At 36.7% G+C, this 23,230-nt stretch overlaps 1 protein-coding gene across 1 annotated transcript; it reads right to left on the minus strand.

Annotated features, from left to right (window-relative positions):
- Positions 1-3,544: 3,544 nt before the first annotated feature.
- Positions 3,545-4,274, minus strand: LOC149219293 (uncharacterized). Its single transcript, XM_089382559.1, has 2 exons — positions 4,140-4,274; positions 3,545-4,062 (listed from the first exon to the last, which is right to left on the minus strand). The coding sequence occupies exons 1-2, from the start codon at positions 4,214-4,216 to the stop codon at positions 3,639-3,641; spliced, it is 501 nt and encodes a 166-aa protein (XP_089238685.1). The 5' UTR covers positions 4,217-4,274; the 3' UTR covers positions 3,545-3,638.
- Positions 4,275-23,230: the final 18,956 nt, after the last annotated feature.

Genomic DNA, 23,230 nt, shown 5'->3' on the forward strand with positions numbered 1-23,230 from the left:
TAATTTATTAAATAATTATTAATATTATTAATATTATTATGGTTCTTATATTTATATTAATATTATTGATAATAACATTAATTTTAAATATTATTGATCATTGATATATGTGCTTCATATGGGCTTATCGGTGTTTATCAACCACATTTATTGATGTGGTTGTGCTAGTTTATTTTAAAACATTAGCCAATGATAAAATGAGCTTGCTCATTTAAATCTATTTATCATATAATAAACGATTATCCCATTGCCTCCTAAAAAAAGGCTTAGTCTAACATTAGCCAATGATAAAATGAGCTTGCTCATTTAAATACATTTATCATATAATAAATAATTATCCCATTGCCTCCTAAAGAAAAGGCTTAGTCTAACGTATAGAAGAAATGGCGTTTTTTCATGACCATTTTTCTAGTTAATTTTACTTAAAATTAGACACAGATTTTTAAAAACTTGAGTGTAAATTGTTTAATCTGCATAATTTGAGTGCCCTGGGGGTTTTCAAGCTACTGAATCCATTTATGCATTCGAAAAAGTATTTAGAAAAAAATGGTAAAAGTTGAGTTTACTTAGTTATCATCCATAATGATGGAAAGCCATCCCTTTCACATTTTTTTTTCTCTCATGTTAATCCATTTCTAGACTATGCAAAAGTATGATTTGGATCTCTCAAAGTGGTTTAAGACATATTTAAGAACATAATTAATATAATCTTTAGTCTAACTTGTAAAGGTTGGAGCGGGACAAGGGGTGGTGATAGTAAACCTCGAAAGAAAAACTAAATTAAAGTTCGCATGGGGGCTAGGCAATGCCACGAACAATCAAGCAAAAGCTATTTCACTTCAATTGGAAGGGATTGAATATCAACGACTCAAAGTGTCCCAGGAACCTGATAATTATTGGTGACTATGATGGTAATCCAAAAATGCTTGTGGCTCGTCGAGCATGAGAACCTCCTCAAAACTGAAATCTCCCCAATCATTATAAGGATTATGCACCTTTAAAAAAAATTGGGAATGTTAAAATGTTCCACGTATTGTGTGCCAACAACGAAGTGGCAGATGTGCACGCCAACATCGTGGTGGTATTAGAGCAAGGCTCTTTATGAATTAACCACACAATTGAAATATATCATATCCTTTGATACGATATAAAATCATCAGGCTGGTGCAGTACAACTGTTGTATGGGTCTGCAAAACCTTAATCAGACAGTTATTATGGACGACATCTCGATGGATTTCTGTAGTGCATTGGGAGCAGGGGCGATTGGTAAGAAGTTATTGAACATGTGTGATAGACAGAGTTCGGAGGCCATGATCCGTGACAGGTGGAATCTTTGTCCTTGGTTATTTACCTAGAGATTTAATACAGTTCCATTCGTGGGCTTGGCAGGTACCATTGCTATTCGTTCTAGGCTTTTTTTGGTGATGGTGGAGATGGAGGGTAGCTATTTCGCCATGATGCAGAATCGATTCTCATTTATGGAAGAAAAGATGAGAATGAATGTCAAGATGAACCAAGCTATTACTTATAACAACTGGTTGCAGATGGTTAACCATAGGATCTTGTCAGTTCAGGGAAGAATTGCCAAGAAAATGGCATACGCTGGCAATGGAAGTGGTGACGAGGCAAGGTAAGGTCACAACGGGAACTTAGAGGACATGGTTGATAGCTCTTGCAAGCATGTGATAAAGGAAATAGTGAAAGAAATTAATGAAAATATGGCGGTTTTGTATGCCGAGTTGTCGGGTCTTGGCAAAGATATGGAATTACTCCAGAAGACCATGGAAAGTTTGAGTACAAACGTGTTAAGTCTAGGTCACAAGGTGGAAAACATCGAAGTCAAATTTGAGACAACCACGGTTGGGGTGTTGAAAGAAGTCTTTGGATTTAGGGATGGCTTTGTCCCTCATGTTGAAGGTGTCGTGGGCGCTGCAATTCGAGACCTGGAACCTGGGGCAGGTGACGCAGAAGAACTGGTCACGCCTTCAGACGAGGCCTTGGGAGAAATCGAACCTGGTAGCAACGAGTAGCAATTTCTTTTCTAAGTTACACATATGTTTTGTCGATCAATAATGTTTGGTGGAGTCTTTTGGAAGGTCTATAGAATAAGCTATATTAAAAGCTCGTATGTAAATCATGTTGGTAGCAATAGGGTCCATTTTTTGGTTAAAATGATGAACAACTCTAAGAGCTTGCTCTCCAAGAATGTATGGGATCTGGAAATGCTCGTTTCTAGTTTATCTAATGAAAAAACTACCCATTTTATTTATAAAAAAAAAGAAATAGTCTTTTTCAAATTCATTGATACAATTTCAAGCAAGAATATGATTGTTTGTTGTTTAAAATACACTTTTAATGCATAAATGGATTCAACGCCTTGAAAAACTACATAAGGCACTCAAATTTTAGAGATTAAACAACTTAGAATCAAAATTTTGAAAATCTCTACTAAATTTTGGTTAAAATTAACTAAAAAATGTCATTTTAGACTATCATTATTATTATTTTTTTTTTTTATGCTGTGATTCATGGAAACCCTGGTCAACGGGTGGCGCTACATCCACAGAAAAATCGGACTGATCGACCCCGAAAGGAATCTAGCCCCACGGCTTACTAGCAAAGCATAACCCCAAGGGTTTCGGGGAAAATGGACCCTATGACCTCCCGATGGCGAGGCACTGATTTTGACCAACTGAGCTAACCCTTGAGGCTATTTAGAGTATCATTAATATAAATATTTAAAATTTAATTTGTTTACACAATCAATAAAATTTAAATAAACTTTACAAATAAAAAAAATTGTTTATTTATAAGATCTTGTCACAACATAATAATAAATCCCTAAGCAATAAAAACCCACAAAAATTAAGTTTATTAATATTTACATGCTAAAGAATTAAAAAAAAAAAACCGTAATCTAACAAAAGGTGATAAACAAAAAAAATTAATGGATAATCTAACTAATGAAAATGATAAAATGATTTATTTTTTTTTTTTTTTTTAATTCAACACAAATTTTTAATATAGAGTGTATTTGTGTTATGATGTGGAACATTTTCTGTCAGTTTATTAGTCTATTTTATAAGGATTTTTTGAAATCACAAGTTTGAATTGTAAACTCTTCATATTAGGAGTGCTCTAAGAGTTTTTCAAGGGCTGAATCTACATATGCAATAAAATTTTTATCATAAACAATAAAAATAAAATTTGGCCAAAACAAATTCTTTGGAACCCTGCCAAAAACTTTAAAATGTAGCATATTTAGACCATTAAACTCCAGAATGTAGCATGTTTAGACAACCTTTTTTTAAAAATCATAATTTTAAGTTGTTTAATCTATAAAAATGGAGTGCTTCATATTGTTTAATTTATAAAAAGTGCTTTACGATGTTGAATCTATTTATGTATTTAAAAGTATATTTTAAATGAAAAGGCATCACATTCTTACTAAAAATTGTATTGCTGCATTTCATCTCTAAATTAAACAGCGTGGAAAACTATCATCAAAAAAATTAAAAATATTGAATCCATTTACATGTTTTTTTGAAAATATTGAATCCATTTACATATTTAAAACAGAACACACATACAATAACCGTCACAACCTGTAACTCTACGTTTGATGCCTGGATGTGACTTATTTCCGTCTTTTGACGGCCCGTTGGGCTCCCCCTCCTTGGGTGGGGCATGTGATGTCATAGATACGAGAGATGGGCTTATAACGGCGCGGGGCTCCTTCATCCAGGCCGTCCCTCGTATCTCCGGCCGTCAATTGACGCCTATTCACAAGTCCCTCGCTCCTGCCGGCGGCAACCCTAGAAGCCGATTTCCGGGATGCACTCCGGCCATCTCCTCCCGCCGAATCAAACGGAAGCCATGTTTTGGGTTCGTGACGATGACAATGAGTAGAACTGCTGGCGTCTTCATCGTCCTCGCTCCCCACCGACTCCAAACTCTGGCTGCTCAATTGGAGGAGCTGCTGCGCCGCTTCAAGGTCGGTTTCCGTCAAGTTTTCTGCCGTCGATTGACGGTCGCCGCTGTGCCCGTCTCCAGACGGTTCTCTGAAGAAAACACCGGAGTTCAGTGAAACAAAAAAAAAGACATATACACACAAAATATATATCAACTGTAGAGGTACCTGGTGTGATGAATAAACTCGCAGGGAATTACTACCAGCAACTGCCCGTCTTTCCCAATCATCATATTGGTTTCCATTTTCAGATCGGAAAAATACAAATATACGGAGTTGTCTATAATGTGATTTTTTGGAGATTCTGGTGACGGAACCCTGCGGAAAAAATTGAGGTTAAATCTTGATTTGTATTATTTAAAATGGTTTTTTAACTGTATATTTGGATTCAGCACCCTGAAAAACCCCTGGGACGCTTTGATTGTGCAGAAACTAACTATCAAACTTGCGATTTTTGGAGATTCTGGTGACGGAACCCTGCGGAAAAAATTGAGGTTAAATCTTGATTTGTATTATTTAAAATGGTTTTTTAACTATATATTTGGATTCAGCACCCTGAAAAACCCCTGGGACGCTTTGATTGTGCAGAAACTAACTATCAAACTTGCGATTCCAATAAATTGCTGCCAGATTTTGACCAGAAAAACCCGCCGAAAAAGCTTAAAAAAATCGCATTATAGACCACTGCCAAATATAGAGGTAAGGACAATGGGAATTTGATGGTTTGGTCCGATGCTGTTATGTTTTCGTATGGGGGTTGGAATATCTCAATTAGATATCTGAGAGTTATATATACATATGTATATATATATCTTTTTGAAGTCGGTGGTGGCGTATGTCTTTGTGCCTCCATGTATGAAGAAGTATCTAGTAGCGTAAGCATACGTGTATTGGGGGAGGCATTACTATACTTATTCGTATATAACTTGCTTAGCGTGCACGCCCTAGTCATACCCTATAGTACCATACTCATACCCTATGGGCAAGTCTTATTTATCAGGTTATTGATCTATAAATGTACGGGGCCAATATATGTCTATGGTTATAGTTGGATCGAAATAAGTATATTATTTATGGATAAGACTTGCTCATATTTTGGGGTATGAGCATTTATGGATCAATACTATGGTAAATAAGATTTACCCATATTTTGCGGTATGCATGGAATGTAATCCTCTCTTCTGGCGCTGGTGAATGGGAACATCACACAAAAAAAAATATGATAAGAGTTTTTAAATTGATGTAATTGCAATTAAATTAAGTAATTTTTTTGAGTTTTTTTTTTTCTAAAAATGTTTTAGTTATTCATTAGAAATTGAGTTAGAAAAGGAAATTTTTATTTTTAAATTGTTTATCTATTATTTCAAAAAACCATTAACATATTCACTAAATTTATATACATGGTAAAAGAATTAATAATATCAAATAAAAAATTATAATATTAATTAATTTGAAATTAAAATAAATTAATTTAAAAAAGTGAGTAAACTTAACTTTCAAAAATATTAATATTAAATTTTTGGATATGGTTTACACTTAAACAAAATATTATAAATAAAAATAAATCTATAAATTTAAATAATTTAATATGTAATAATTTTATTAAAATATATTATGAAAATTATTAAGAAAAAAATAGAAATAGCATTAAGAAAAGAAGTTATTTCATTGATTGACATAGTCTTAAAAACCATTTAATTTAAATTTTACCAAACATATATTTGTGGCTTAAATTATTAATACATATTTGTCAATTTAATGATATTCGAACATAGATAGATATGTATTTGTAATTTTGAATAAATTATATATATATTAAAATTGCTCTAAAAAATAGTTTAATTGGTCAAATTATAGTTATTTAAATATTTTTTTGGTGAATCTCTTTAGTACAAATATTCCAAACTATATAAGAAACATATATATTTTGAATTAATATATCTTAATTATATAATTTAATTTAATATTTAATCAATCTAAATAATTTAAATATATTATTTTTTTCTTAATACATAAATTTATTAATTAATAAAATAATAAGTCAATGTAAAATAAATTATGAAAATTCAACCTAACATTCGAAACCGTCATATATATTTAATATTTTGACCAATTTAATTATCGTAACAAACTTATCTTCTCTCAATTAGGGACTATTTCAATTACGAGGAATTATTATTAAAAAGCATCCCTCGGCTATTGATGGTTGATTGTTTCAATCTTATATTTACTTTGAACTCAACTTTACGTGCATGGTTTTTAATAGAATAAATATAACTGATAGTAACAAATATCTAATTGACGTAGAATTTATACTTTTAATAAACCATATTAGTGTCTTAAGTTATATTAGTCTCTTCCGAGATTCCCCAGGAAATCTCTCATTGGTATTTGGCAGGTTCTCAGCTCTAAGTACAAACAATGGTGCAGAACTTTGCACCAGAAGCATGGTTATATTTTAAAATTTCAAAGTGTTTGTGTTTTTAAAGGCTTATAGTAATGGGTGAATTTTAGAGGTGATTTGAGGATTATTATAAATATAAGTAGATGTATAAGTATAATGTAAGTATGTAAATAATTTTAAATATTTGTTCAATTAAAAAATAATAAAAAGTTAAAAGTGATGTTGGGATGAGTGTAAACATTTAAATGTTGGTTTATTATTAATAAAAATTTAAAAATAACAATGGCACATAACCACATAAGTAGGTTCTCTTCCACTCACTTTAATTATTGAATTTTGAAATGTCAAAAAAATGTTGTTCATTACTTAGAAATTTACAATACATCAATCATGTTTATAATAGCTAAAAAGTAGCCAACAATAACAAGAAGATAAATGTGTGAGGTGGATAAGATTACTACTTAAACTTAGGAGTCTTAATGTTATCTTGCATTGGAATTTTGCCAGCTAAAATTGCAAACAAAAAAATATATAGTGTCTCTCATCAATTTATATTTTTATACAATATTACAATTGTACAAATACAGCTGAATATGCTAAACATAAAGATCACAAATATATTTGCATCACAATATCTCTGCATCTATATCTGCATCTGGTAACTATGCAACACCAATAGATTTGAAGGCATGGCCATATTTCCTTCATTCATCAATCTATAATAGGGGTGACCCATTCTAATGTTAAATCATGAATTTTCCTACTTGTGATTGGTTGACATCAAAGTCACAATGTACACATCATTAAAATATGGTGAAATAACTTGTACAAATTTAATCATTTCAAAATAACAGTTGAACCAATTACATTTAAAAAAAATAAATTTACACACTATTTAAAAAAAAAAAATTTACACACTATGAAAAATAAAAATAAACCGATTTGTAATTTTTTTATTTTTTATTTTTATTATTATTATTATTATTTTTCGCGTAAGCTTGGCAGTGATTCCCTTTTCTTTTAATTTTCTATAAACATATAGTAAAATATGTCTATCAAAATACTTTTGGTGGCCTCAACCTACCCATAGGAAACTAAGTCTGTTGGCCACTGATTCACATCAAAAGTTGTCCAAAATTTAAACAGTTTAATTCTTATCATCGAGGCTACATTTGCTGCTATATCTACTATACACTTCATACTTGAAAAATAAATGTTATTTGACATAAAACAAAATTTAACTATCTGGTTTTCTACTTCAGTCATCTGATGATTCTACTAGAGCTGGGTCTTTCGCACTTGACCTGGGTGCTTCACTCTGTAGTAGTGTCTGGATCTGCTTTTCCATTCTCTTTGAGCATAGATTGTGATGATATTGTTGCATTTGAACTGATTGGATTTCCTTTTGGAGATCTTTTAGGCTTAGTTCTTCTTGCCTGTCCACTTTTGGCTCTTCTCTGTCTTTGCAAGTTATCATTGCTTTGGCCAAAAGGTTTTTCATTACCCAATATTGTTGGATGGTCTGCTTAAACAATGTTTGGCGACCTCAAGTATGGCCTAGATCTTGAATTATTGGCTCTTAATCTGCTATTGGGATTTCTACATTTTTTATATTGGCATTTAACTCCCCTTCTCATTCAGTTATTACTTCTTTTACTTCTGTTGGGGTTCCTACATAGTAGGCATTGATTAAATTCTGCATACTTTCTTGTCCAGTTTTTCTTCCTCTTTTTCTCTGTGGTTTGCTCGTTGATGCCTCTGGGCCTTTCATTTTCTGTTTTGTCCTTTTTCCTGCTCTTCTGCTCCCTTTTCGTCCATGTTGCCTGCCTCCTTTTACCATCTTTTTTTGCTTTCTTTTCCTATAGTCCCTACACTCCTGCAGCCTTACCTGTTTCAGTTGCTGGAGCTTTGGGGCCTGGTGAACACTGGAATTAATACTACCTGTAATGTGAACCAATAATAAAACATTAAAATCAAGAATAATTTTATCCATAATGTTCTTCCTTTGCTTTTTGGTCTGTGTTTTGGCCTTATCACTTCCAATTTTCTTCTCATTCTCCCCGTTGTTGCCAGTTTGTAGCCACTCCATTACAGCTTCGCTCATCAGCTTTATGCCCCCCCCCGATTCCCATTCCCCAGGGGCTCCCCAGGTAACCCCCTCCTCACTCATGGTCTAGCAGGCTAGAGGTTTTCTTACTGTCTTCAGGGGAGCTGATCTTTTTCGACCATTTCGCCACTGGGATGGTCCCCCTCTTCGCTTTTCTATGTTGTGGCTTCCCTAGAATGCCAACACTACCCACTGACTTCCCAGGTTGCTCTTTCTCCTTCCTTGCACTGCCCTTTTGGTCTGGAGTTAGCCCTTTCCTATCCCTCTATTCTATATTTCTATCCCTGTGCTAAGAGTTTCCCACCCGACTCCATGCTATCCTCCCTTGGATTTTTTTCCAATTCTGGTGCCTAGCTTTCTCCCCTCCTAGGTCCAGGGGGCAGCAACTCCCCCGAAAGCTCGCAGAGGCCTCCAGGCCTTTCTTCTACTCAATTCTGCAGCAATTCCTACTGGCAGGCATTCTTGTCTTTTCCCCAGGTTCTGTTCCCCCCCCCCCAAGGCCTCTCACAGTACCCTTTTTTCCCATCCCACCCATATAGGAGAACCATCCCTTTATACCATGACATTATCCACAGGCAATTACAGAGGGAAACACGAAATTTACCACTACTTTCAGCATCTACGAGTCCTGACAATATTGTTCAACCGGAGGACCAGCCAAACCCCTTACGAGGTTTGTTTTTTCCCTCCCACCCTTCCAGGAAAGCTATCAAGTCGAACCCATACCATGTTAACAGGAAATTATCCTTGAACACTCGGGATTTTTCATTCCTTCTCTCAACTGAAAGATCAGATACTCTTTTTTTTGCACAGAACCAACATTTTCCTAGTATTATTCAACACTTCTCCCCTTATTTTCTAAATTCTTCTCAATTTGCATGGAATTGTTACCCTATCGACATAGGGGGGAACTTTAATTACATACCAGGTGTTGCAGACGAGTTTCAGTTGCTCTTCGTTGTGCCCCTTCTCTTGGCATTCACCAGCTGCTCCGTATGTTCATTCTTCCTCAACTTGTTGCATGCAATTACCCTACTACCTTGCCACCCTTTTTCCTAAATTACTCTCCCACCTACCTATCCTCATTTTCGAGGTACTCGCCACTTGTCATGCTTCCATATCCGCTTCCCGTTCCTTCATGTGTGGTCCTCGGTCGAGGCACCCACTTCCCATCCATTTATTTTCCTCCATCACCGTCTTACTGTTTTTGATTGCCCTTGTCATCTTCTATTTTCTGACTCCCTTCACCGGTTGTCCTGCCCTCCTTCCTTCTAGTATCCATTTCCCTCTTCACCCCATTCAGGGATTCTGTCCTTTTTCCCTGTCTTTCTCAGAATTTATGTGACACTATTCAATCCTTTTGTTTGATTTATTTCTTCGGCAGTATATCTAAGTTGCTTCCGGGTTGCCACATCCCCATTTTTCTAAGCAGTCTGCTGCCACATTCCCTGATCTTCCGACATGTGTTGGGATGATGTAATTTATCCCTTATATCAGGTTTCCTATTTCCTTTACTAGTCTTGTCGTTCTCCAACTTTGGCTTATCTTTTCCCATTGGGTTCCTTGTTGAAGTTTTTTCACTATGTCTATAACTAGTGTCGAGTCTCCTTCCACTGCTATTTTCTGGAAAATTTCTCTTCGAGTTATTTCTAACCCTTGTTTAAGCACATAGAGTTCTGCTTCATTGTTGCTCGCTATTCCTCAATCCATTGCGAACATCTAGATGGTGTTGCCTTGGTGGTCTCTAAACACTCCTCCTGAGCCTGCTGCATTCGGATTTCCTTTGGCTGCACCATCGAAATTTAGTTTTATGAAATCCTCCAGGGCAAACACAAAGTGGACTGAGGATTTTCGGGGAGTAGGTTTTTGTTTCCAAGAGTTAGGCATCAGCATTCGTGGACTCGGATTTAACCTTTCCATTATTCAACGTTCCTGTGGCATGGTTTCCCATTCATTTGGGTACCATTTCTCTGCTAGAATCATCTCCCTAATGTTCTTTACTATCATTTCCCATAACTCCATTGTTGTTCTTTGTTAGGTCCCTATAATACTAGTGATACCCCCATTACTATTGTCATTGTATCCCTTATTTTTATTGTTGTGCCCTTATTGTCCCCATATTGTTATTATTGTGCCCCATATAATCCCACTATTGTTATTTTTGTGCCTTTATATTATTATTGATAGGTCGGCTTGGTTATATTGTGACCCCTTAGACTCCTATATATAGAAAGGAGGTCTTGTCATTTGAATCATACAAGAATTGTTCATTTGCGTAATGTAAAGGAGGTTGCCCCATCGAAGAAGCTGAATTCTAAGGCGTTGATCTATTTTTCTATCTTTTTGTGAGCTAGTTTCATAACATTTGGTATCAGAGCTTTGGATTCTAGGATTTCGCTGCTCCAAATAGGTCACCGTGGAATTTTCACTATAACTTTTTTTTCTACGACGTTTCAGAAGTGAAAAAAAAACCTATTTGAGACGAAATCTTGCTGAACCTTGGGTCCAAATTTAATATCTTGGCTTGCTATATTTTCGGAGATATGATCTGAGGAAGTTAGGGTTGTTGCAAGCTCCAAAATTTCATCTAAAACAAGCCATCATGGAATTTTTGCTATAACTCTTTTTCTACAAAGTTTTAGAAGCTAAAAAAGAAAACCCATTTGAGAAGAAATTGGTCTAAACCTCGGCTTCGAATTTCAGATCCTGTCTCGCTATAATTGCAGAGATATAATCTGAGTAAGTTAGGGTTTTTGCAGACTCCCGAATTACATTCCAAACAGGTCACCTTGGGAAAATCGTCATAACTTTCTCTCTGGGCATCAAATTGAATTTTTGTAAGAAGTTACAGAAAGAGAACAGATTGTAGTTTTTTGGATACCATTTTCAGAACCTAAGGTTAAAACAGTGACCTGCAGCACGTCGTACAAGTTCGCTCTACTGAACAAGTCTATACTCAGGTCATCGTGGGAGATTTGGCATAACTCTTCATTGGAGAATCCAATATTGATAAGACTTGTGGAGTTAGAAATAATACTCAGAGGGTTACCGCAGGAAGAAATTTCAGACCTTGGAGATACAAAATTACATAAATACATCAGATTCAATATCAAGCTCCTACAAAGTGAAAAAAAGATGTGTAGTTTTTTTTTTCTAATTTTTGCATAAGCTTGGTTTGAAAAATTAGTTTTAAGGAATTCAAAGGGCATATTGAAGCATTATTATGGGTAATTGATGCCCTGAAGAAAGAAAATGGAAACACCTAATAAGCAACCTGAAAGCTCTAGCATGACTCATGAAGAAGAGGAAGAAATGCAACATGATATATCAAAATTATGAGACCAAGTGCAACAAATGTCACTCACACAAAAAGTAACAGAAGCTAAGATGGATGATTTATAGAAAGACGTAGAAGCTAAAATGTATGGCATGGAAGCTAAGATGGATGGTTTAAAGAAAGGCGTGGAAGCTAAGATGGATGGTTTAAATAAAGGTGTAGAAGTTAAGATGGATGATTTGAAGATAGATTGAAGACAGATTTGAAGACAAGCATGGAAGATTTGAAGACAGATTTGACAAAGTTTCTACAAGAAATGCTTACTAATGGTGAAAGGGTAGTAAAGGAAACTCATGATGAGAACAAAATAAATGTTAATCATGATTTCATAGACTCTAACATTGGATCGAAGAAACACCATGTTCCAAAGATCGATATGAGGAAGTTTGATGCCAAGGATCCTACAGATGGAGCAATTTTTCGATCTCCATAATGTGCAAAACACACAAAAGGTACGCATTGCAACTTTATATTTGGAACTAAATCAGTTTGTATGGTATCGATGGCTTTGCTCTCGTAAACAAATTGTCACTTGGGCTATTTTTACGGATGAAATGATAGCACATTATGAGGATACGAAAAGAAACACTTTTTTTAGCCAATTGATAAATCTCAAACAAAAGGGTTCAATGATGGAGCACATTGAGGACTTCCAAAATTTGAATATAAGGGTAAAATATATTCTAGAGGAGCATAGGATTAATGTGTTCATAGGGACTTTAAAATATAACATCCAACATGAGGTTTGTCTTTGGGAACCATATTCATTGGAGAAGGCATTCAGGTTGGCAAGAAAAATGGAAAGTAAAATTATGGCAAAAAGGAAGCCTACCACTCATAATCATAGAGATGGAAGTGTTGCTACCCCTATCCATCCACAACCTACAAGGTTGACACCACAACAATTGGAAGAAAAAAGAGAAAAAGGGCTTTGTTACAGTTGTGATAGCAAATAAAATAAAGGTCATAAGTGTGCCGAGAAGAAATTATTTTACATAGATTGTGAAGAGGAGGAACAAAAGGAACAAGAAACGTCAAAAGAAGAGGATATACACCAGGAATAAACCATAGAAAAATAAGAAATGAATCTGACCATATCTTGTAATGCATTGGCTGGAATTACCACTCAAACTATCAAGATAGAAGGGCATATCAAGAAGAAAAAGGTAATAGTGTTGATTGATTCGGGAAGTACCCATAATTTTATTCATTGTAAGATAGCCAAGTAATTGAATTTCTTCCTATATCCAACACCAGAGTGTCAAGTGATGGTTGCAAGTAGAGGAACCATAAATTGCTCAGGAAAGTGCCATAATATCAAGCTATCCATGGGAGAATATGTATTGAATAGCCCAATGCTTTCCATTCCATTGGGTGGTGCTGATGTTGTACTAGGAGTCCAAGGGATACAATCCTTGGGTACAATAGCTTTTAATTTTCAAGAACTTTTCATGAAATTATCTTCAGAAAGAAAAGAATTTGAATTAAGGGGTATCGCAGGGAAACCGGGAAAGATAATCAATTCTAACAGAATGACAAAGCTTCTAAAGAAAGAACAATGAGGCAGAATTGCACAATTATGTTCACTAGAGGATCCCACATCGAAATCATCCATTTCTCCATATCTCTAAAAAGTCTTGGACAATCATTCCAATGTATTTGAGACTCCCAAAGGCCTCCCACCTATTTGTGATCATGATCATGCTATCAATTTGATTCCAAAAAGTGTTCCTCCAAACATCAGGCCTTACAGATATCCTTATGTCCAAAAGAGTGAAATTGAATGTATGGTTGCAGAAATGCTAGAGGTTGGTATAATTCAACCTAGTCAAAGTTCTTTCTCTGCTCCAGTAGTATTGGTTCACAAGAAGGATGGATCATGGCGCATGTGTCCAGATTATAGGGAGCTCAACAAGCTCACTATTAAAGATAAATTTCCCATTCCTGTCATTGATGAATTATTGGATGAATTGCATGGATCAATTTACTTGACCAAGTTGGATCTTTGTTTAGGATACCATCAAATCAGAATGAAGACTAAAGACATTCCAAAAACAACATTTAGAATTCATGAGGGCGATTATGAATTTTTGGTCATGCCTTTTGGCCTTACTAATGCACCTTCTACATTTCAAGGTTTGATGAATTCCATTTTCAAACCCTTCCTTAGAAAATTTGTGTTAGTATTTTTTGATGATATACTAATCTACAACAAGTCTTGGAAGGATCATGTCCAACATGTTGAGATGGTGCTCAAATTATTGGAGGAGAAACAATTATATGCAAAAATCTCCAAGTGTTTCTTTGGAGTACAAGAGGTGGAATATCTAGGTCATATTGTATCTCATGAAGGTGTTAAGGTAGACCCTAGTAAAATTAAAACCATTAAGGAATGGAAAATCCCCACATCCATAAAGCATCTACGAGGATTTCTCGGGTTAACAGGGTATTATCACAAGTTTGTTAAGAATTATGGGAGAATAGCAGCACCTCTAACAAAATTATTGAAAAAATATGCATTCTCATGGACTCCAGAAGCAACAAAGGCCTTTGAACATCTTAAAGAGGCAATGTGCCAAGCACCAGTCTCAGCTACACTGAACTTCACAAAAACCTTTATTGTGGAATGTGATGCCTTAGGAAATGGAATTGGTATTGTTTTAATGCAAGAAGAAAGACCCATTGCTTTCGAAAGACGTCCAATCAAAGGAAAGTATTTATACAAAGCTATTTATGAGAAGGAAATGTTGGCAATACTACATGCACTTATGAAATGGTGACCCTACCTAATGGGAAGACACTTCAAGGTAAAAACAGATCATGATAGTCTTAAATACTTTTTAGAACAAATATTATCTTCAGAAGAGCAGCAAAAATGGGTCACAAAGATGTCGGGCTATGACTTTGAAATCATCTACAAAAAAGGGAAGCAAAATGTTGTGGCAGATGCACTCTCAAGAAAGGATGAGGATGTGGAAGCATTTATTTGCGCCATTTTTATTATCCAACCAGATTGGATAAACGAAGAAAGGGATGAATGGAAGAATGACAAGGAAGTGTGGGCACTCATTCAAAAGATACAACAAGATCCCAGTACATCTGATACATTTAGCTGGAAAAATGATTCGTTATGGTACAAGGATTGGATATACCTATGCAAGAATTCCCAACTCAAACAAAGTATTCTTAGGGAATTGCACACCTCTCCCTTAGGAGGGCACTCAGGATTTCTAAATCCCTACCACAGGGTTAAGAAGGATTTTTTTGGGATGGCCTTAAATCGGATATTCAAAAGATTGTGGCAGAATGTTTGGTTTGCCAACAAAATAAAATTAAAACAATTAAGTCCCCAAGACTATTACAACCTTTATCCATTCTAAGCCAATGTTCGGAGGAGGTTTCAATGGATTTTATTACAGGTTTACCCAAGTCCGAAGGAAAGAGTGTTACCATGGTGGTAGTTGACAGACTTACCAAGTATGCACACTTTTGTGCATTATCTCATCCATTTAAAGCGAGTACAGTTTCTACTGCATTTATGGAAACAATTTAAAAGCTACATGGAAACCCAAAGATTATTGTAAGCAACAGAGATCTCATTTTCACTGGAAATTTTTGGATAGAATTATTTTCTTGTCTTGGTACTCAATTAGCTCATAGCTCATCTTATCATCCTCAATCTGATGGGAAAACTGAGATAGTAAACAAATGTTTGGAAGGATATCTTTGTGGCTTTGTATCTGATAAACAGACACAATGGGTCAAATGGTTGCCTCTGGCTGAATGGTGGTATAACACTTCCTTCCATACTGCAACAAAAATGACCCCATTAATGGCACTTTTTGGATATCATCCACCATCCATCACATCATATTTAAGATAAAATTCTAAGGTTCAAGCAGTGGCAAATCACATTGAGCATTAGCAACAAGTTCTCCAACTCTTAAAGGATAACCTCACCTTGGCACAAAATAGAATGAAACAACAGGCAGATCAACATTGCAGCAAAATAATTTTTGATGTAGGTGATTGGGTATTCTTATGACTACAACCATATAAACAAATGTCCCTCAAGCAAGCTAAGAAGGATAATAAATTATCACCAAAGTATTATGGTTCGTGCAAGGTGTTGCAAAAGATGGGTACTATGGCATACAAATTGGAGCTTCCTGCAGCTTCCCAAGTGCACCCAGATTTCCATGTTTCATGATTAAAGAAGGTTATAGGTGATAAGATTCCAATTTAAATAATATTGTCAGAACTTGATGAGGAAGGAAAAATCATATTGGAACCTAAAGCAGTCAAGGAAACAAGAACTCGGAAGCTACGAAATCGATCAATTTCAGAGTATCTCATCAAGTGGAAGAACTTACCTGTTGAAGATTCCACATAGGAGGATGAAAATTTTATACAGAAACATCCAGAACTACTCAAGCATTGAGGACAACAATTTTTTGAAGGAGAGGGGCATGTTAGGTCCCTATAATACTAGTGATTCCCCCATTACTATTGTCATTGTATCCCTTATTGTTATTGTTGTGCTCCTATTGTCCCCATTGTTACTATTGTGCCTTTATATTATTATTGTTAGGTTGGCTTGGTTATATTGTGACCCCTTAGACTCCTATATATAGAAAGGAGGTTTTGTCATTTGAATCATTCAAGAATTGTTCATTTGTGTAATGTAAAGGAGGTTACCCCCTCAAAGAGGCTGAATTCTAAGGCGTTGATATATCTTTTCTATCTTTTTGTGAGCTGGTTTCATAACATTCTTTTTTCCCCTTTAAAAATTCTCTGATTCCTCTCCTTCCACACCGCCCATAGTAGGAATCCTAGGGAGATATTCTAGGCTTGGTTCAAGATGGGGCTCTGGTATATTTTCTTTTGCCATTTTTCCATTATTGTTTTTGTGCTTGATTGATCCTTGTCTGTGTGGCCAAATATTTTTTCATGATTTTTCCATAGGACTTTGCTGTAACTGCAAGCATTTATAAGGTGTTCCATCATTTCCATTTTTTCTTCACATGTGCAACAAAATGATGGGCCCTGCATCCCCCTTACTTGTAGTTGATCCTATGTTGCGGCTCAGCTGTGGGGGACCACTCATAGGAAGAAGGTTATTTTCAGCCACAATTTTTCCTTCCATATGCGTTCCCATATGGGTAACCCTTGCTATTGTTGGTGTTCTGCTTGCAGATGATATCCTTCTTGGATGGTGAACATACCTTTTATTCTGTATCCCCGTCTTATAATTTTCGGTCCTTCCACAATTGTTATTCTTCTGGAATCCATCTCCTTATCGTAGGTTTCCCATTGTATAGACTTTGGTGCTTCTGGCCAATGTTGTCTTCTCTTCCATTTTCTCCATTGTACTCCTGTCTCCGTTTCCCAGAAGTTTTTCACTGTCTGATTTGTTAGGTTGTTTGTATTTAGGAATATTTTCACTAGATCTGGCCTACTGAATAATTTTTCTCTCTGCTGCCAAGCCTCTTGCCAGAACCTAGCTTTATCTCCTCCCTTGATTTCCTAGAAGCTATGGTTTCTTATCTGTTCCTTGTTTTTTGTTGCAAGGTTCTATATAGCTAACCTCTTTATATTTTCCTAGATTCTCAAGTGTCCTTATGTCGATCTAGGCATCACCTATTTTCTACCCCACATTTCTTTCCATAGATTTGTTCCTCCCTATATCCATCTCCACCATAACTTAGTCCCCATTACTTGGTTTAGAGTATACGGATCTCGGAGGCCCAGCCCCCCCGCTTTGTTTGGTTTAATTAGCGAGTTCCAAGATAATTGTGCCCATTTTTTTGTTCTTTGTGGCCCTTGCCACACGAATTTATTGAAGATATTGATCATCTCGTTACATACTGTTTTAGTGTCTATTAGGCTTGAGAATTGGTATACCGGTATTGATTGTAGCATTTCCTTTAGCAGTATGACTCTACTTGCCATGTTTAATGTTCTAAATTTCCAATTCTATAGTTGTCCTTGAATCTTTTCCAGGAGTACCTTCCAATTTTCCATTCTGATCGGGTGAAGACTTAGCATAATCCCTAGGTATTTCAATGGGAAGGTTCCTACATGAAAGCCCATTATTCTTTCCAGGAATTCTTGGGATTGAGTTGTTGTGTTGAAGAAGAAGATATCCAACTTCTCTTTGTTGATCTGCGTTCCTGAGGCATTCGTGAAGTCTTGGGCCCTGGCTTCCTTGAGTGTAGCTTGACAGAACATCATGATGTCATCAACAAATTGTTGATGAGTTAATGGCAAGTCATTTCCCCACATGCGCAGACCTTTAAATTTTCCTGCTTTCACCTTTGCTTTAACATATCTTCCTAGCCCTTCAACTGCTAATATAAACAAGAAAGGGGAAATCGAGTCTCCTTGTCTTAGCCCCCTTGTTGCATTGAATGCCTCTATCGGTGCTCCATTCAAGAGAATTGAGAACACAGGGGTCGATATCAAAGAATAGATCCAATTTATCCATCAGGGGTCAAAGCCAAAGGCTTTCAGGATTCCTTGGAGATAGGTCCAGTTTAACCGATCGTATGCTTTCGATAGGTCTAGTTTTATCATTGCTCCTTTGGCTTTAAGATTCTTAAGGGAGTGGATTACCTCTTGAGCAGTTACTATCCCATCCACAATTTTCCTTCCTTCAACAAAACCAATCTGCTCTTGGGAGAATAGACCTGGGAGGGTCAGTTTGAGGCGATTGACCATTATTGTTGACAGAATTTTGTATACTACATTGCATAAAGCTATAGGTCTAAACCCCTGGGGCTCATCAAAGTGGTCAGATTTTGGAATAAGAGCTAAGAAGGTTGAGTTCAGGGTTAGGTGTGTAGAAATTCCCACTGTAGATCAACAGATTATGCAATATACTAAAACACAATACAAGATCTACTTCTACAACACTTTGCGGAAGCTTAATCAAATTAAGCAAGATCAAGAGAACACATATAACTAAGAATGAGAAAGCAATCACACATAACACAGAAGAAATAACTTGGGGAAAGCCTCAACCTAAAACCCCAACTCTATATTATTATACAAGTGGAATCTGGTTCAAGTTACAAAAAGAATCAGCTCTCAAGCTATCTTGCTCTCTTTGCAATCAAACAAATTATACTACCCATAGACAGTCAAAGGCTCTCACAACCTTCTCCTCTGCCCTCCAAGCTTCCTATTTCCTTGCGCTGTTTTTCTTGGGGTTTAGTGAAGCCACACATGTGAACTACCACCTCACACTTCTCACTTGGCCCAGTAGTAACTGTGCAATCCTGAAGGAGATAAATCCTTCTCCATGGATGAGTTTCCTTTATAGGAAAAATCCATCCAATTGATAATACATTTTCCCTCTTCTAATCTCAATTGGGTCTCTGTCTGAATTGACATGCATGAGTTATTTATGAGAGAATACTGAGTTATCTGAAGTGCAGTAGTTACATGCATGCAAGCATTAACTAACTGAACTTACGATTAATTCAACAAACTATTTGAATTAATCTAACTGGACTTGACTCAATTAACTAAGCCAACTAATTAAAACTCATCCTTATCTCTTTAACTGCTGGATAAATTCCTCAATTAATGGAGAAACTGTTGCATGTCCCACATAGACTTCATGTTTGATTTTTCTTAACTAATTAACTCAAGATGAATTAATTAATTATTTTACAAACAAATGTTAAGATCAAATTTGAATTTTACTTCACTATTTTAGTATAAGGACTAACTAAAATAGGAATCCATCCCGAACTACTAAAAATAGCAATGCTATTTTTAGCACTTCCATTTTTCATTCCTTGTTGCTCAGTCCAGCACTAGTACCTGAACTGCTATTTATAGCAGTGCTATTTTTAGCACTTCTATTTTTAGCATTTCTTGTTGCCATTTTCAACACTCCCTCTCAACAAGAAAGGCTTCAACTCAAACCCGATCCTGAACCTTTGGAATGTTTTGCATGCAACACTTCTTCCAAGTGTGGACGCTCCAGCAACTCTAGAAACAAAAAAACTCCCAACTGACCTCTCTATTGGGCTAGAAACATACTCTGATGCTGAAGCTCCCTCTACCGCTGACAAGTGCTCCCTCTCTGACCTCTGAGCTGCTGCAACATCTCCATGCATCTCGCACTGTTGCACACCTCTCTGTGCCATCCTGCACTAGTGCAACACTCTTGTGCCTCTCGCATCGCTGCAACCTACTAGCTCTGCACTGTCTTGGGATTCCTACACTGTAGCTCTCTCTGCCGCTCCATCCGCATTTGCCTCTACCCACTCAGCCAGTCCTGCTACACTTCTTTGGGGCTCCCGTAGCAAAGTCGAATCAAAGAGGTTGGGTACCTCAAAGATCCTGCCCCTATTCCAGCCTTCTTGGGATTATCACTCCACATCGCCCCACCTCCTACCTGGAGGTATGGATGCATGTGATCCCTCTACCCACCTGGCTCGAAATTTCCCCCTACTGGAGGTCTTTGCATGAGTGGATGCCTCCACTCTGTCTCCTCTCGGCTTCCCTAGTTGTGGCTACTCCACAACCTCCTGAAGCTGCTTCACCAATCGTGGCTCCTCCACAATCATTTGAGACTTCTCTTGTGGCTGCATGTTGAGAGGTAATGTACTCTCCCTCTCAACCACCAAGTCTCCATCAGTTGCCTTGCTCCTCAAGGCTTTGCATGCATCTTGAACCTCAAGAGCATACAGGTTCTTGACTCGTGAACCAATCTGCTTCACCTGTCTAGTGATGATGTGTCTAAGGAAAATTATTCCCTTAGTGAAGACTACATCATAGCCTCTGTCTTCCAGCATCTCCATTGACACCAAGTTTTTCTTCACTCCTAGTACATACTTGACATCCGTCAAGGTAATGCGAGCTCCATGCTCCCTTTGAGAAACAACTGTGCCTACACTTGAGACACCATACTTTTCATCATTACCCATTGCAATCCGCATCTGGAGATCCTTCTCCTCCAAGGTACTAAACAAATTCTTGTCGCTGATCATGTGGAAAGAAGCTCCACTGTCAAGAAACCAACCATTTCCCACCATGGATGAAACCATGCATGCGAAAAGTGTGAAATCCAACTCAAACTGTGAGGCTAGTGCCTCACCTTCTGATCCTTCCACGGATCCCTCCTTGGATTTCCTCAGTGGACAATTTGTAGCAAAATGGCCCAGCTCATGACAACGAAAGCATCACACTTTCGATTTCTCAAACTTCTTCCCACCATGGGAAGAACTTGAATTGGAATGAGAATCCTTCTCCTTTCCTTTCTTTTCGTTACTCACTAAGGCATAATTTTCTTCATCCTCCTTGGATGAAGAAGATCCATCTCTAGTGCTTCTTATTATCTCCTCCTGCATCAGATCCGACCAAAGTCATTCCCAATCTAGCAGTTTTTCTCTTCCATTAACCGAGCCTTGGTAGCTATGCCAGCTCTTAGGAAGAACGAGGAGTGTAAGAATCACCATGTCATCATCAGCGGTCGTGATCCCTACACTTCCAAGCTCATCCCTGCAGGTGGTGAGCTTGTTTAGATATGTAGAGATCGTGTCGCCCTTTTCACACTTTATCTTACGAAGCTTGTCTTTCAGCACCAGCTTCCTCTGATCGCTGTTGTTTTAATATAAATCTTTCAATGTTTTCCACATCGAAAATGGTGTCTCCTTCCCATGGAGGCTCAAGACACTGTGGTCTCGAACTCCCTCCAAGAGGATTCTCCTTGCTCTAGCCACACATTTCTTCCATTCCGCCAGTTGAGTAACATCAGTTGGCTTGGGGACTTCTTGATCAATGAAGTCCTTTAGATCATTATCCTCTAATACTACCTCCATGCGATCCTTCCAGGCTATATAATTCGAGCTGCCATCAAGGGCATACTCGAGTCTTAAACCACTGAATGCCATAGGTGAAATTGAGATGTGATAAGAACTCGATTTCTATATTCAGGAACACAAACTTTGAACTTCTCCTTCTTGTATACAGTTCTTCGCCTTGATCACCTTTGCTCCGATACCATGTAGAAATTCCCATTGTAGATCAACAAATTATGCAATATACTAAAACACAATACAAGATCTACTTCTACAACACTTTGCGGAAGCTTAATCGAATTGAGCAAGATCAAGAGAACACATATAACTGAGAATGAGAAAGCAATCACACATAACATAGAAGAAATAACTCGGGGAAAGCCTCAGCCTAAAACCCCAACTTTGTATTATCATACAAGTGGAAATCTTGTTCAAGTTACAAAAAGAATCAGCTCTCAAGCTATCATGCTCTCTCTGCAATCAAATAATACTATTCATAGACAGTCAGGGGCTCTCACAACCTTCTCCTCTGCCCTCCAAGCCTCCTATTTCCTTGCGCAGTTTTTCTTGGGGTCTAGTGAAGCCACACATGTGAATTCCCACCTCACCCTGCTCACTTGGCCCAGTAGTAACTGCACAATCCTGAAGGAGATAAATCCTTCTCCATGGATGAGTTTCCTTTAGAGGAAAAATCCATCCAACTGATAGTACACTATCCCTCCTCTGATCTCAACTGGGTCTCTATCTAAACCGATATGCATGAGTTATTTATGAGAGAATACTCAGTTATCTGAAGTGCAGTAGTTACATGCATGCAAGAATTAACTAACTGAACTTACAATTAATTCAACAAACTGTTTGAATTAATCTAACTGGACTTGACTCAGTTAACTGGGCCAACTAATTACAACTCAATATTACAATTCATTCTTATCTCTTTAACTGATTGATAAATTCCTCAATTAATGGAGAAACTGTTGCATGTCCCCACATAGACTTCATGTTTGATTTTTCTTAACTAATTAACTCAAGATGAATTAATTAATTATTTTACAAACAGCTATTAAGATCAATTTCGAATTCTACTTCACTATTTTAGTATAAGGATTGACTAAAATGTAACAACTATTGGTCTTGTTGAATATTACCAAATTCCTCCTCATTGCATTTTTTAATTTATTTTTCCTGTGATTTCTTTAAGGCATAGTTGGAATGTATGCATTTTATTTCTCCCTTGTTCCGTGCTTGATCTCCACCATTCCTTCATTTATTCTAAGAAAGTCAGATCGCACAACCAAAAGGCTTCAAACCGGAATCGTCTCTTGTTATGCCCTTGTTTCAAGTCTACTCACAGTCTAATCGGCCAGCGGTCAAATCCTAGTATGGTAGAGATGTTGTGATGTCATGTAATGTCGTGAACATTTTAACTCGGTCAAAATAAAATAAAAATGTCATGTAATGTCGTGAACATTTTAACTCGGCCAAAATAATAAAACAAATAAAAATATGTTATTGTTATTTTTATTTTTATTAATTTTTTGTTGGCAGTTAAGGTAAATTGACTTGGTCAAGTTACCAATGGTTTTTTTGTTTCAA

Source organism: Pinus tabuliformis, chromosome Q (genome assembly GCF_031772625.1).
Source record: "Pinus tabuliformis cultivar Carrire ecotype Pingquan chromosome Q, CPIR1, whole genome shotgun sequence".
Lineage (NCBI taxonomy): Eukaryota > Viridiplantae > Streptophyta > Pinopsida > Pinales > Pinaceae > Pinus > Pinus tabuliformis.